Genomic DNA, 15,760 nt, shown 5'->3' with positions numbered 1-15,760 from the left:
CTGTATGGGTGTTTTTGTATGCAAATGATGCTGTTGGCTAAGAGCCTGAGTGATTTATACTATGGTGGATAGATGCATCGAGGAGTACGGAATTCAAAATAAATATATCTGAGACCTTGGATAGTTAGGCTTGACAAGGAAAGCAAACAATCGCAAGTGATACAGGTAGACCTTGCTTAACAACTGCCCTGTTTAGCAACCATTCGAAGTTACAACAAGGCTGAAAAAGTAACTTTATGACTGGCCCTCGCACTTACGACCGTCGCAGTGTCCTGTGATCATGTGATCACCATTTTTGCACTTCAAAGCCAGCTTCCAATAGGCAGAGTTAATGGAGAAGCTGGCAGTAAAATTGCAAGTCATGGTCACATGATGTCTTGCTTAACGACCCTTGGTGAGTCACTTAACAACTGCAGTGGAAGTGAGGTCGTAAGTCCATCATGGTCACACGATGTATTGCTTAAGAACTACATCACTTAGCAACAGAGTTGCTGGTCCCAATTGTGGTTGTTAAGCGAGGACTACCTATATATAAATGGTAAAAAACTACTTTACTAGAATTTTTGCTAAAAATGAGAAAGATGTATTTTAAGACATGCAAATGTGGGTAGAATAGTAGTGAGTAGTATGTGATCTGTTGTAAGGAATGAATGTTTCTTGAATGTACCGTATTTTTCCGACAATAAGACGCCCCCATGTACAAGACGCCCCCCACTTTTCCAGCCCAAAATTAAAAAATCAGTATTTTAAAGATAGTGCAGAACACATTTTTATTTAGTAATTAGTTAACATTGACCTGATACACTTGGTGGGAGGAGGTCCAAACCGTCTCTCTGCAGCTCTATTTCCAGGCTCTTTTGCATAACTGATTACATTCAAGCACAAGTGAAACTGCCAATAGCTTGTCTCTGCAAACAGCCTTCCTCTAATTGGTTCGTTCAGCATCAGCTGACGTCAGTTACATCAGGCTCGTGATTGGAGGAAGTCTGTTTGGGAGACAAGCTATTTCACTCGTGATTGGAGGCTAGCAATAGGAAGAAGCCTCTCTGCAGAAACAAAGTTTTGCAACCGTGATTCTCTGATGACTTCCTTGAATAAGACGCCCTTCAGTTTTTAGGGTAAGGATTTTAGAAAAAAGTATCGTCTTATAGTCGGAAAAATACGGTACATTGTTTTATATAAGTACATGCTTCTGCCCACTTTATTATATGGAAATAAGAACTGGGTATGTCAGAAGAAACATAAAAGTTGGAAGCAGTGGGAGTAGATACTTAAAAATGTGTGTGGTGAAACAAGAAGAGATAAATGGATGCTGAATATACAGTGGTACCTCGGCTCACGAACTTAATTCGTTCCATGACTCTGGTCACGACCCAAATTGGTCGCGACCTGAATCAAATTTTCCCATAAGGTTCAATGTAAATACGGTTAATCCGTTCTGAACCATATGTTTGTTTGTTTTTTAAACCACAAAAATATGACACAAAGTACAGTACGAAGAGAGAGAATGCTAACCTTGCTCGATGCGACTTCTGGCGTGGAGGACAGGAAGGCGGGTGGGGAGGCGATTATTGCTTGGAGGGAGAGTCCCCCTCCCTACAGGAAGCCACGACCACGTGTCACGGCAGGGAAAATGGCCGCGGATCCTGTTCGTCACCCGATCTGGCGTTCGCAAACGGAAGCAAAATTTTGCGAACGGAGCTGTTCGTGACCCGAATTGGTCATGAACAGAAGTGTTCGTGACCCGAGGTACCACTGCACGTGGGTTGAATACAAAATAAGTGATCAGTCTGAAAGACATGTATTGAGGTGGTTTGGTCATAATGAGGCAATGAACAAGGATCAAATTGCAAAACAAATATAGGAAGAGTGAATGGGTTGAGAGGAAGGGGAAGACTGAGAAAGTTGTAGCTGGAGGGAATTGAGAATTTCTAAAAAAAGGTGAGAAGTCTAAGTGACAAAAGGCAGTGCATGGATGTGTGGATGGATGGATGTGTGATGGAAGCGAGGATGGTTTCCAAGGATAGAAATGTATGGAGAAGTGTAGCGTATGATATTATAAACTATATTTCTTTTATTTTCTTATATCATGCCTTTCATTTTTCTACCCTATTATTTCTTACTACCTTTCTGCACCTTAAATAGTGTTGATTACCTCAAAAGGAAAGAATGTGGTGGGTATGTATATATATTATGAATATAAGTAAAGAAGTGGAGCCTGCAATAGCTCCTATCAGGTTTAATGTTTGAAATCCCCCATTTTTTTACTTCGTTACTGGAAAGATGCATGCTCTGAGAAGAAGAAATGAGAAATTCTATAAGGTGGTTAATTAATTAACCAATTTCTTCTGTGATTATTTTATCCACCCTATAATCTCTACCTGGTTCCATGCATATACATTGCAGGTAAAAGAGCCTGCTATCATGATTTTGTGAACTTGTATATTGTGATCTGTGACTAAAGAGAGCTATTCTTAATTACTTAAATAGTGTACATCTATTTAGTAGATGTACCTTCTACTAAATCCTAAATTATTCATTCTCTCTTCCAAATTGATTAATATTTTAATTGTAATTAAAAAAAGGAAACAGCGTATAAAGACAAATTTTAAAAAGTTAATATACACACATCCCATCCAACAAATAACCTAATTAGTTACTCATTACAGTACCCAAAAGACAAAAAACAACCCCCCTAACAGTTAACATGCTAAATGGATATAAATCACTTAAATATATCTCAAATATGTATTTAATAACAATAGATCAAATTATACATAAAATTTACATGTTCTTGTAAAATATTACTGTATGAAATCTATGCCAAAGGGAAACATATTGTATCTTTTTTTAATTAGTAGGAAAAAATAGGATTTTCAAAAGCTATGCTTTTTTTTTAACCCAGTCTTTGTTATCAAGTGTAGTAATACTTTTCCAGTCTCTCAATATAAGTTGCTTGGATATTACCCACACTTGATATGATCAAAGTTTTCCCCAAATGGTCACCTTCTCAAAGTAGCATTTACACCTTTAACATGAAAACATTTACCCATCTATCTTGTACCTGATATTATTCCAAACAGAAACCAAAACAATACATGACCAAATCATGTGAATTAATGTATCCACATTTTTTTTACATCACTAACAAAGAAAATCTACAGTCCATTCATTCTGATGCTTTCTTTGAGTATCCATTCCAATAAACTTGGAATAAAATCTTTTGGTAAATTAATTTTAAATTCAAGCCCAAAGAGACAAACTTAACGTTTTTTAAAAACTTTCATCCATTAATGCTCCACTGTTGGATATTTCAGCTCTTTATTCTAAAAGTCATAGATGTCAGTAATTTCAACTTCAAATATATTTTTAAAATTTTGATTTAGTTTTGAAGTTGAGTTATTTCAGAAACAGACTCCATCATAAGTGATGACTTCTTTGAAATGGCTAAGGCACCTGGTCCATACTGAGCATTCAAAACATGCTTAAGTTGATTACAGTATATTGCCCGTGTTGGTGATTAGGCAAAGAAAATCCTAATTCTAGTTACTGAAATTCCTTGAAATAATCATTCCAAAGTAATTGGTTTAAAGTTACTGATCTCTAAACTCTGTCCCTACTTTCCAATAGAACATCTTAGAGGTTCAGCAAAATCCAACCTTCATCGCAATAAAGCCCAAATATATTAAGATACTCGCAAACTATGAAATGAAAGACTCTTTTTGCTATGTGTTGACCCAAGTAATTGCCTGATCTTAATGGAAATACATAATTCTTTTCCAGTAAAGCCCATAAAGGTTGATATTTAGTTAAATTCTCATTCTGCACAAATATAGATGATTTAAAAAATGCCCATTTGTATTTTTGAAAGTCTGGTAAATTAAAACCTCCTTTGTCAAAAGATAATCTCAGTTTAGCCAATGAGATTCTTGGTGGCCTGTCTTTCTGTATACATTTCCTCAGAAGTCTGTTGATCTGACTATAATATATATTAGGATTTAACATCAATATGTCTCTTAAAGTAAAAATCAATTGGAGAGTAATATTCATTTTAATAACATGAATTTTAACCCACCAATTTGATGGAATTTTAATCCATCTACTGTATTCATATGTATAACAATCTTACCTATTACATTTAATATATTAATTGCTACATATTCTGATTTTTTGGGGTGTGTATATAATAATAAATATTTATCCATTAACATCTTAATAACCTGAGTATTTATCCCAAATTGTTGAACAACACTTATCAAGCTAGGCAGTGAAGTTGAATAATTATCCAATATTTCCAAAGTATCATTAACATATAAAAAGAATACTCTGAATTCATTCAGTGATATCATGAGATTGTCTAATGGCTCAGGACTTAAGTCCAAAAGCAATGAGAAAATGGATAACCCTGATAGGTGCCACACTGTGACTCAATTGACCCAGAAATTTCAAATTGATTAATATGAGTTATTTACTGATCGTATGGGAGTTTACTTTAAAATATTCATTAAACCAAAAAACAAAAATACAGCATCAGTAATGTGGTAAAGCTGCAATCTCTTCCAAACAGGCCTATTTTTCTTTCTTTCTCTACTGGTTAAAAAATGGGAATTGTGCTATATATGATAGATTGAACCTGTGTGAAGCCATTCTGTCTGAATTGACCTGAGTTTCCATCATTCCACTGGGATGCCACAAAACATGTTTTTTTAAAAAAAGGTGTGACATTATTAATGCAGTAAGCGCAGGCGGGGGGAGCATTGGTAAGTAAATAGCAGGCAAAAGGGAAAAGCCAGATCTGGATTGAGACTCAGCCAGATAGAAAGGGAGGCATGAGGCATATTGACAAGTGGGTCTGAGAGGTAGCTGCTGATACAAAAAGGCACTGAAGTCTCCCAAATTAATGAGAAGTGCATTCTTCGATTACGCCAATATAAATTGTATTGAGTTATTTAGAGAAGCCATTGGATAGTGAAAAATGTAAGGTATCTCCAGTTTAATTTCATAACTTCCTTGCTCGCAAGGGAATTCCCCTTGCTTAGGAAATGAGTAGCATGAATGAGGTAGCATGAAGATGCTCATTGTGGTCTTCCAAAAACTGCTCATTTTAAGCCACTCTTGGCCTCTCCTAGCTGTATTGGCTTGCTGGGTATTGTAGTTAACAACATTTAGATCAGTGTTTCTCAACTTCAGCAACTTTAAGATGTGTGGACTTCAACTCCCAGAATTCTGCTGGCTGGGGACTTCTAGGAATTGAAGTCCACACATCTTAAAGTCACTGAGGTTGAGAAACATTGATCTAGGTCACAGGCTCTGCTGTAGGGATTGACTAACAAGATAGATCAGCTATTTTTCAACTAGGATTCTAAGTTTATTGTTGAATTTTGCTTTGTTTCCAGTGCTGTCTTGCTTCAGTACCTAGTTGAAATAGATGCTGTGTTTACTCTGGAGATGTCCGCAGAATCCAACAGTATTGTCCGAATGGTGAAATGATCAGTGCAAGCTCTGCCCCTTATGTACGTGTGTGTGGTGTCACATTGCACATTCAAAAGGGATGGTGTTTGCATCATGACATTTGTTTTGTCATTATTTCAAAGTGAGGAGACATAATGGGAAGATAGAATTATGACTAAACCAGATATTTGCTTTTTAAAGCTTCACTTTGCATTCACGAGCATGCTCTGGGTTTCCTACAAAGATACAATTCATTTACTATAATGGCTAATGAATCTCATTTTATGTTTAGTAATCATTTCTTCTTACTCCTTTTAAATGAGCAGAAAATGGAAAACTCACTAACAGGCAGAATTTATCTTGGGTATTTCTGGCTAAATTCTACCTTTCAGAAAGTTTATAATATTGTATTCATTACACTCCAGTTCTGTTCCTGATCCCTGTCCAGCCTTGTTTGGAATTTAAGGAGATATATGGATGTGTAAGAGTAAATAAGTTAGGGAAAAAAGATGAGAACAAATTGTCTGCAAGTAAACGTTCTAAGAAAGTTGAATTTAAGTACAGTGTAAATTCTGTTGGGGGGAAAAAAGATTTTTAAGGATTTTTAAAATTTAACTGATTTTTAATTCTAAGGAGTGCAAGGATAGAAAGTGAAAATTTAAAAATTAATGATACAACCCTAAGTATGTTTATTCTGAACTTCTGCTGTGTTCAATTGGCCATATCCCTTAATAATATAGCTACCTCTTAAGTGGTGATCTGGGAATAATCCCATTGAATTCAGTGACTGTGTTCACACATCAGACTTCTGTACCCCATGATTTTCTGAATAAGTTACATTGTTCACTCAATACACTAAGCTAGAAACCAGCATGTATATATCCACTTGCTAGGTTCACATGATAGGCCAAGAGAAGATGAAATTAACCATGTAGCTTGATGTGATGTGTGAACCCAGCCACTGAAGTTTATTTCTTAATAAACCTTCATAAGAATGTAGCATTAGTAGGTTTAAGTGAAATTCTATAAATGTCTCCTGAGAAGTAAGAACACTGAGATCTGTAAAGATTGTTCATAGGGAAGTGTGTATAGAATTGATGCTTTTAAAGAAATAGACCCAATCTTTTTCTCCAAGTAGGTCAAGTATAAAAGATCAAATATGATTTATGAAATAAGAGAGATATTAGGGCTAGCACAGCTGGGGTGCAAAATCCCAGTGAGTCTCTGATAGCAAAGGGTCAGAATTTTCTGTATCTCTTTGCTGCCAACTAGTAGTCATTTGTGATTTTTGTAGCTCAACTCTGGGTAACCTTATTGAAAAGGGGAAAATGTAGTGGGTGTGCTGTCTGTTGCTTTCATTTCTTTTTGTATGAAAATCAATATGCTTGGCAGAAAATCTTAGTGTCGCTGCTATATGAAAGTCTGAAAACACTGTTTGAAGTGAGCAAAATATAATGAGCAAAAATTGCCATACGATTAAATGCCTAAATCCATCTTTTCTCAATACTTTTCGGAACATTTACTTAGATTAAGTGTTTTACATGTCTAAAAATTAATAAAGGCCATCATTCCACGTGAAAAAATGGCCAAAATTGCTAATAGAGACAAAAAGGAAAAACAAATAAGTGATTGGCATCCTATAAATATTGCTGTACGGTTTTTAAAAGATGAGATTTATTTTTTAGGGGTGATTCAGTTTCCGGAGGTTCCCCTAATAAAAAAGGTGGGATGTGGAAGTTAAAGCATGTCGCACTTCCTATGACTTTGAGAGCTCAGTTTTCAATAAATGTCACTCAGTACATCTTATGCAGTCTGGGAGGTTCTGACAGATAGTGGAATTTTGCACTCTGTTGAGTCAGCGCTTACGAGAGCCAAAATTGTCCGTAGAATAAATTGGAAAAGAGCTTTGAAATTCTCATGGCTGATGACAATTCCTACATTAGGGTCCAATTGATTCAGTGGGCTGTGGCATAAATGGCTTTTTAAATTTGAACTGCAAAAGCAGGGCATGCTGATTTATGTCTGAAACTAAATATGAGGACTTTAATCTTTGTCTCACTCAATGATCTGTGCTCTGCACTGGATATTTGCATTGAAGCTCCAAGTCACACCATTGGAAGTTTTTCAGTGCAATCAGGAGGTTGAAGGAACCTGAGCCAGACTAGAACCACAGCAATAATGCCACTGTATTAGATTAGCCACTGGCATCTGCTGTTTACTTTAAAACTTATGAAGTAAGTAGTTTCTCACCAAATTCATTTGGCTTTTAAACTGAGGAACATCATCGTCATCATCAATTTTATATGTGCTTTCCATTTCAGTTAACTTGGTTAAATCCTACTTTTACTCTCTTAGTATGTACATAAACATAGCCAGAGATAACTTTACCCATACTGAATGGATAGTTTTTGTTTTTTAGCCCAGATCTTGTGTTTGATCTCAAAGGGTCTGCAAAGGAGTCATACAGCCCAAGGTCAGCATACGCTTCACTCACCCTAGAATGTATTAGCTAAAGGCATAATCGTGGTCCAGTCCAAGGTTTAAGGCACAGACAGTTCTATTCCGTAGTCAAGGTCCTGAGGGTGAAGCAATAAAGCACTCTCAGGTTCAAATATCAAATGTCAGAGCTTTCAGATAGCTGGGTAAGGTTTGGAGATAAGACAGAGAAAATACAAGAGGCTGGTTATGCCAGCATTTGAGTGCTCAAAGCCCCAAATATTGGAAGCTTCAGGTTGTGATCATAGCTAGTTGTGAAAGATGAGCTACTCAGGAGCAATAATCTATATCCAGGTAGGTCACTACTGCCAAGGGATTCTTACAAAAAAACTGAGCTCTCTGCTCTTCAGGTCTCTCTGCAGCGGTGGCAGGGTGTGAAGAATTTTGGAGTTTGCTCCAGGGGAGCAGGTTTGTACAAGAACCGAGCTGGCTTCCCAGAATCAAACCTGCCCAGTGGCCCATCTGGCCCCTGTTCATCTTGTTCAGATGTAGCTCCATCCCTAAAAGCCATGACATTTTGGAGAAAGTGTCCACATTTTTCTTCGCATTTTGCAACTCTGTCTGCTTCCACACCATGGCTGTGCAAATCATTTTTATTAGGGTTGGGCAGTGCTTTGGAATTCCAAAAAGTTCTTCACGGAGACATGAATGTATTGCCTGCCTGCAATTCCTTAAAGCAACTGCATCTTTTTCTGGGATAGTGATCCCAGGAAAAGATATGGCTGCTTTAAGGAGTTGCAGACAGGGTATTACATTCATGTATGATATAGTACAACAAACCACCAGAATGTTGCATAACCCCACTGTATATATATTTAATGTTGCTATTCATTATGCAGTCTGATGATCTTGGGAGTCTTCAGTTGTTTTGTACTTTGATACATATTGGTTATTAGACCTGCAAATAGAACTAAAATGAGAGTGGTGGTTAGTGTAATGGCTGGTACTGTTATTAATACTCAGACTTTTAAAAGTATGGGGGTGGGAATAAAATCACTGCTATTCTCCAGTTTAATTCTTGCAGTCTCTTCCTCTTTCTTTTACTCGCTTTCTAATACTGTCCATACTGCCTCTGCTGGCAGAGCAGTTGCAGTGGATAAGACCAGATCATATACAACTGGGGGCCCAAAAAATCATTTTGCAATTCTCAGCACCTCTCATGCAGTAAATTAAGCCAGCTCTTACCCAACAGTCACCAATTTGGATTTAGCTCAAATTGAAACTCCATGTCGTGAAACAAATATGAATCTTGCAATTCCATGTTTGTTTTTGAGTTGTAACGTTAACTATGATACACACGTTTCAGAGAAAATAATTGGGTAGGAGGTGACTACTTCACATTTTGGTTCACTGTAAATCTACTCACAGTCCCCCAATCAGACTTCAGAACTATTAGTCCAACAACATGGAAAAACACTAAGGGTCTCTTTGAAAGACTATATTACTGATCACCACCCTGATGTGTGGTGGAAAACATGTCACTATAATGTGTATTGATATAGGCTTGAAAGGATACAAAGAATAAGACCAACAGCACTTCTTAACACTTAACCCTTGTTGTGGATGTCTACCAGCATCCTCCATAGCTCCTAGTTCCTAATCAAGGTCATGAATAGATTACCTGTGGCCCTTTGATGTGGCTGAATTACAATTTTCAACAGCCCCTGCCAGTATCATCAATGGTCAGAAATCCTAAGAGTTGGAATTCAGTAACATCTTGGGTATCATAGTTTGATTCTATTTTTGTGGCATTTTCTGCTGTTCTACCTCTTCTAAAGGATAATTGGAAAGTCCATTGGTGAACTCACTTTAAAAAAAAAAAATCAGAGAGGAAGCCTGTAGATTCCTAATATTGTGCTGTTACTGTAGTCAGACAAGGAAGGCACTGTGTGTCAGGGTAAAGTATTGTAAAGTTCATGGGTTTCAGTGGGAGTAATTAAGCATCCATTGAATTCTCATCCTGAAATCAATAGAATTTGAAATTATTTTCCAGTATGAGAATCAATGATAATCACACGTTATAGATCCAACATTAAAAACCTTCAGATGAGTTTGCTTGACCAGTGAAAGTCATTTGGAAAAATGTGATGTGAAATTCTTAATATCACATAGGGCATTTTTCAAATCATTATGAATAAAACTATGTCTAAAGGTTCTTGATAGGGTTCAATGGATCTCTGATTTCCCCCATACAAGCATAGACAGCCAGTGCTAGGAGGATACCTCTTACCTCAATCCTCCTGTGCCATTCAAGTATCTATGTTTTGGAGCATATGAGCTTTGTATCAAATGAGTAAGGGACAAGGTGTAGAGGACATGAACACATTTTCAGTTCATCCTCCATTGTTCCCTCTCCTTGCCCATCATACATAGCTAGTAATGGGTAAAAAATAGAACCAGGAAGGATTCTTTATATCCAAACAGCATGTGGACTGGAAGGTGTCTGATCAGTATTCAAAGGGGGGAAGCATCGTCTGACAAAGCAGTGGTGTTGTGATACAAGCCACCTCTTTTTCTACATGTGTAGCAATGTCATGTGCACATCCCAAAAGAGCAGAGCTTGCTTTTGTCAGAAGAATGAAAGCAGCAAGCTCTTGGAGATGCCCCTATATCTGCTGTTAAACAGCATAGCTGTTTAATATCTAATATTTCCATAGTTGAGTTTTGGCTACATTATGTCAAGGGGAAAGCAAAGGGGAACAGATCTGTGCAGAAGTGTTTCATTATAGCATTGTTATAACTCAGCTTTTTAGCTAACCTCTCTGAAACAGTGTATTTTTAAGGGGGGGGGGGGATCTCATGCAACCACCAAAGCACAGGCATTCAACATCTAAAAGGAAGGAAGGTAGACTCTGGGGTATACCTGTTCTTTGGGGACACAAGGAATGACTAGAACCCCATTAGTATGCCAATGTATTGTTTCCAGGCACATCATTGAGTTGTGTATAAAAAGTTGATTTTGAAGAAGCCAAACATTAGCATTTATGTATGTATATATACACATGTATATATGTGTGTGTGTGTTTGTCTCCCTCATTTAGAACGTGCATCTTTAGTCTCTTCGAAGACCCATCTGTGACTGGACCTATAGCCTGATGGTTACCTCGGGCACTAAGCACAGCCAAATGAATCCATGTATTGTTGACGAGACGCTTCAGCACCCCAACTAAATCAGGATGGTTAAAGGAGCTCTCTCTCTCTCTCTCTCTCCCAGCACTAGGGGAGAAGCAGTAAGTGGCAAACATGAGGCACTACTAGCAAATTTCGCTACAGCTTATTGTGCATTTGCTGCTGCAGCTTCTTGCCAATCCCCATTTCACCCTAAGCAAGCCATATGTACCATCAATAGCCTCATTTTATACTTTGGGCCAGTGAAAGAATTTATACAGAACCCACCTTCCCTATATGGCCTACTTTTCATGTTCCCACCTCCCTGTCAATTAACAAAGCACCAGCCCTTTGGGTTCTGTCAAATGCTTCCCCCATCATAATTGCTGCCATTGACTTTGGCTGCTGGATGATGACGATGATACTGAGAACAATGTATTTGCTTGCTGCTCTTCTGCTTGTTGTTGTTACAAATGTCAATAAAACTGAAACTTCAGCAGGGCAACTGTGCAGATATCTCACCCGACTACTTCACAAGAAGGAAGGCTACCTCAACGCTAATAAAGTTTTGACATTACCAATTTTCCTTGATGAGTGTGGGTGTTCTTAAATTTTATACCGAGCAATGAAAATTTATGTGAAGACTCTCCGGTCTTAAAATGTATAATCTAGGAATTTTAGACTGTGCAGATGACTTCATTCAGTGGCTCAGCAGGCCATCTGTAAAATACAGAGAAATCTGGATTGATTTGTGCTGTGATGCATTGATTTGTTTTCTTGTCTATCCATGGTATTATCAGGAGTCTTCTCCAACCCCAATGTTTAGAAGTGTCAATATTCATTCTATTCTGCTTCTTCAAAGACCACTAATGCAAATACATGTAATATTTGTGTGGTGATGCCATGACACATTCCATCACTTGCTTCTGCTGCAGATACCCAGGTTAAATATATCTTACATTGCCCATCCTTCCTAGCGATCCTGGGAATTGTAGTTCAGCAATGTCCAGAGTGCCATTCTATGAAGACCTCAGACATCCGCTGAGGAGCAATAGGTTCAAATCCTAACCGCAGAAGCTCATTTTGTGACTTGAGTAAGTCAGCCTACCATAATAGGCAAGCCTGTCTTGAGAGGTTCAATGTTATAATTTTGTTTATGCCTCTTGCTCTGCTTTCCTTAAAGAGAAGGTTAGTGACAGAATATTGTTAGGCTTCTCTGAAATAAGACAACTAGAAGACACGGCAATGCAACATAATTTTATATTAATGTGGGAAGAGCAAAAATCTGCCCCAATGTGTCAACAACATCCAGAAGGCCCCAGTCATTTGGTGGTATCAAATTAGATGGGAACAGCTCCCTCCCTAGTGAATCCATCTCTATGTGGGGGGTGGCTCTGGAAGAGAACTGGAAAACCTAGAAGAGTTGCCCCCCTCCCGTTCCACCAGGCCATCCCAATTCTGCTTATGCAACAATGGATTTAACTCATTGTATGTCACAATGGGATGCTCCTATTGTCTCTCCTTACTAGAACTTTGTTTTCACATTAGTCATCTAGTCACATAGATCATAGCAGGCAAACAACATTTCAGTCTGACTGATTATAAAACATGGCCCCAGGCAGATGGTGCATGACCAGTTAATTGAAAATTGCCTTCCATTTTTTAAAATTTGCATAATGCTAGTGGATAAATAATTGCAGCATCTGACTCACTTCATGTTACATGCTGTTGCTTTCTGAAAAATCAGCTCCATTTCTTTAATAGTTTAATTCACTGATGTGTTTGTTTCATGGTTATTTTGACTGTGCATTGAAAAAATAAGGTGGTGTGGTAGCAAAGTTTGTTTACTGCTTACTTAAACCAATGTTTCTTGACTTTGGCAACTTTAAGATGCTTGGGCTTTGACTCCCAGAATTCCCGGGCCAGCATGCTGGCTGGGTAATTCTGGGAGTTGAAGTCCATACTTTAAAAGTTGTAATTCCAAAAGTTCACACCTTAAGCCAGTGTTTCTCAACCTTGGGAACTTTAAGATGGGTGGACCTCAACTCCCAGAATTCCCCAGCTAGCATAGCTGGCTGGGGAATTCTGGGAGTTGAGGTCCACCCATCTTAAAGTTCCCAAGGTTGAGAAACACTGCCTTAAGCTATAATTCCAAAATACAGATTTCAATAGATAGATAAAGCTACCGTAGATCCTATCATTTTCAGACAAAATAGCCTTCCATAGAAGCATCGGATAAGGGTCATTACACACCTCATAGTTGTTTTATAGCTACTTATTTGAAAATTAGTGGCTGCGTGTGTGGGTGATTCCAACCAAAAGTTTTGGATCTGTGGTGATGTAAAATTTTATTTGTGGTGGTTCATTCTTATATATCCATATCCATAACCATATCGCCTGGCACAATATGGTTCATGGGGTCACGAAGAGTCGGACACGACTTAACGACTGAACAACAACAAAATTCTTACATAGAATTCATCATTAGTTCCTACAGTCTTCAATGTATTTATGATGAAACTCCAAATGATTGGCATCTGAATATGTAAACTGGCTCTACTGCAAAACCAGAATTTGCAGTTCAGCAAATAATCACTGGATGTTGTCGTCAGGAAAAACTCCTTGAATATGACATGTTAAACTAAGGAACTCAGTTAACACATATACCACCATTGTATTCTCTCTCACAAACTGCATTTAATCAAGATTGGAGACTTGTACCATTTGTAGCTGAAACAGCTACAATTTGGGATTTGCGGAAATGTGGCTACAGTCTCCACTTTGTGTAAATCCACAATGGTGGCTGGTTTAGGTTTGGACAATAAGGTAAGCCTCCAACTGTTATTAAAACAGTGTGAAACAGGGAATAAAATTGTGACATATTCACTACTGGGCTCTTTATTTAGCATGTTGTGCAAATAAACCCTAATCCTAACCCCAAGTTATTTATATACTTCATGTGGGTGCCCTCCAGATGTATGACACAATTACCATGATGGCCATGCTAGGCAGAGAATTCCTGGAGTTGCGGGGGGAGGGGACTAATGATTTTCAGAAGGCACACACTACTTCCTATCACTTATTTTGGGCCTGAAGAGCTAAACTTCACTTTTCCAAATTTACCAGTAGGAATTGAAATGAGATGAAAAAGCCTAGTCATGTATATCTTCATGTATATTTTTCTTGTTTCTGCAAGCTCAACATGACTTTATATGCTTATATCTTTTTCTCTTGCTTTCTGCTTTCCTCTTGTGAAAGAAATGTTTTACATTCCTTGTGGAGAGATTTATCATCTCTCTCCATCTGTATGTATGCTGGTGGTAATATTTCATAGCACAGAACACCTCAGAATTCAGAAGCTTTAAGCTCCTTCAGGAACAAAATGTATTTCTCTATCTGCAAAATAGTCAGAAATGACAGGAGAAAGCAGGGTCTTAGGGGGAAGGAGGGAGAATCGAATCTTTCAAATGAAATCTGGAACCTATCTTTGAAATAATATTATGCATATAAATATCCTGAAGGAAAAGCACTATAAAAACCTATCTTAGTAAATGAAAGAGTAAAGACTCAAGCTACCAGGAGAAAATGTTGCATTTACTGTAAGGTCAAGAGATTGTTATACAATTCAGTAGTCAAAGAAAGACCTGAAACCTAGAGACTCAGAACTTCTCACTGATAATGCAAGTCAACCTCATTCATATACATTGGACTACAATTCCCATGGCCCCAAATAATCATTTCCATAATGGCTAAATTTGATGGGAGTTGAAATATACAGAAAATACTAGTTTAAAGACAGCTGAGCTGAAGCCATTTAGCTGGTTTTGTGCTCCAAAACCACTTGCTGCTTTCAGTACGTGGTTTGTAAATGTGGTTTATCAGCCATCAATAGACACATAGAGATAAACCACATTTACACACCATTCAAAAGACAATAAAAAAGCTAAGAAGGAAACAAAAAGATCAAAACGCATCCTCTCCAGCAAACCAACACCCAGATAAGCAGGGATTAATACCAGACAAACGATCAAGCAGAAAACAATACCCTAATCAAAGAACTACCAAGGAGAAAGGCACATCCCCACCAACACTGGCAGGGCAAGCTACTGTATATAAACAGGGAACAAACCCCACACTAATTAGCACTGATGATGTTAGCTAGTTGGGTAATGAAACATTTGCAAGCAACCAACCAAACTCAGAGAGCTCCAAGGACTCCACAGCTACATGCAGCTTTGGGCTACAGATTGTCTTCAGCCCTGCTTAAGGCTGTATGTTTGTCTTTCTCTTGATGATAATCTGCCTGCATTTAGAGCTCGGTTTCTTAGATAAACGTTCTAGCTGGGACTGATGCACTTCTTAACATATCACGAATCAAAATAACATTTTCAAAAGATCACATTGACTGGGTGACTTAAATAAGTAAGTAAGTAAAAAAAAAACCCCTATTTGCTTAGCTGCAGGGCATTGCAAAAAGAGCAAAACATATATAAATGCTTTAATCCATAATTAAGAAATAAAAAACCTACTAGTATATCAAAACACATACATCATACACAGTCCTGAAACTCAAACAATTTTCACCCCCACACACTTTTCCTAACCAGCAAAGCTGCCCAAACATAGCTAACAGTTCACTGTAAAACAAAAATACGGTGATCCTTTAATAAATATGCTTTGTAGAATTCAGACTTTCTACCTGGGT

General features: G+C 37.8%; 1 protein-coding gene across 2 annotated transcripts in view; it reads left to right on the top strand.

The window, feature by feature from the left end:
- KCNS3 (potassium voltage-gated channel modifier subfamily S member 3) overlaps positions 1 to 11,873 on the top strand; it is a 40,859-nt gene extending 28,986 nt beyond the window's left edge. For both annotated transcript variants that reach the window (XM_088135807.1, XM_088135802.1), the window contains one exon: positions 10,989 to 11,873. In XM_088135807.1, coding sequence (XP_087991933.1) covers positions 10,989 to 11,026 — 38 coding nt within the window. In that variant the 3' untranslated portion in view covers positions 11,027 to 11,873. The remainder of the gene's footprint in view (positions 1 to 10,988) is intronic.
- The last annotated feature ends 3,887 nt before the right edge of the window (positions 11,874 to 15,760 follow it).

The sequence above is a fragment of the Python bivittatus genome, unplaced genomic scaffold, assembly GCF_059951505.1.
Source record: "Python bivittatus isolate LINGU-HERP-01145 unplaced genomic scaffold, Pbiv_v1 ctg000020_np1212, whole genome shotgun sequence".
NCBI lineage: Eukaryota > Metazoa > Chordata > Lepidosauria > Squamata > Pythonidae > Python > Python bivittatus.
Note: the sequence above shows the minus strand (reverse complement) of the source record. Positions and strands in the feature narration are given on the sequence as shown.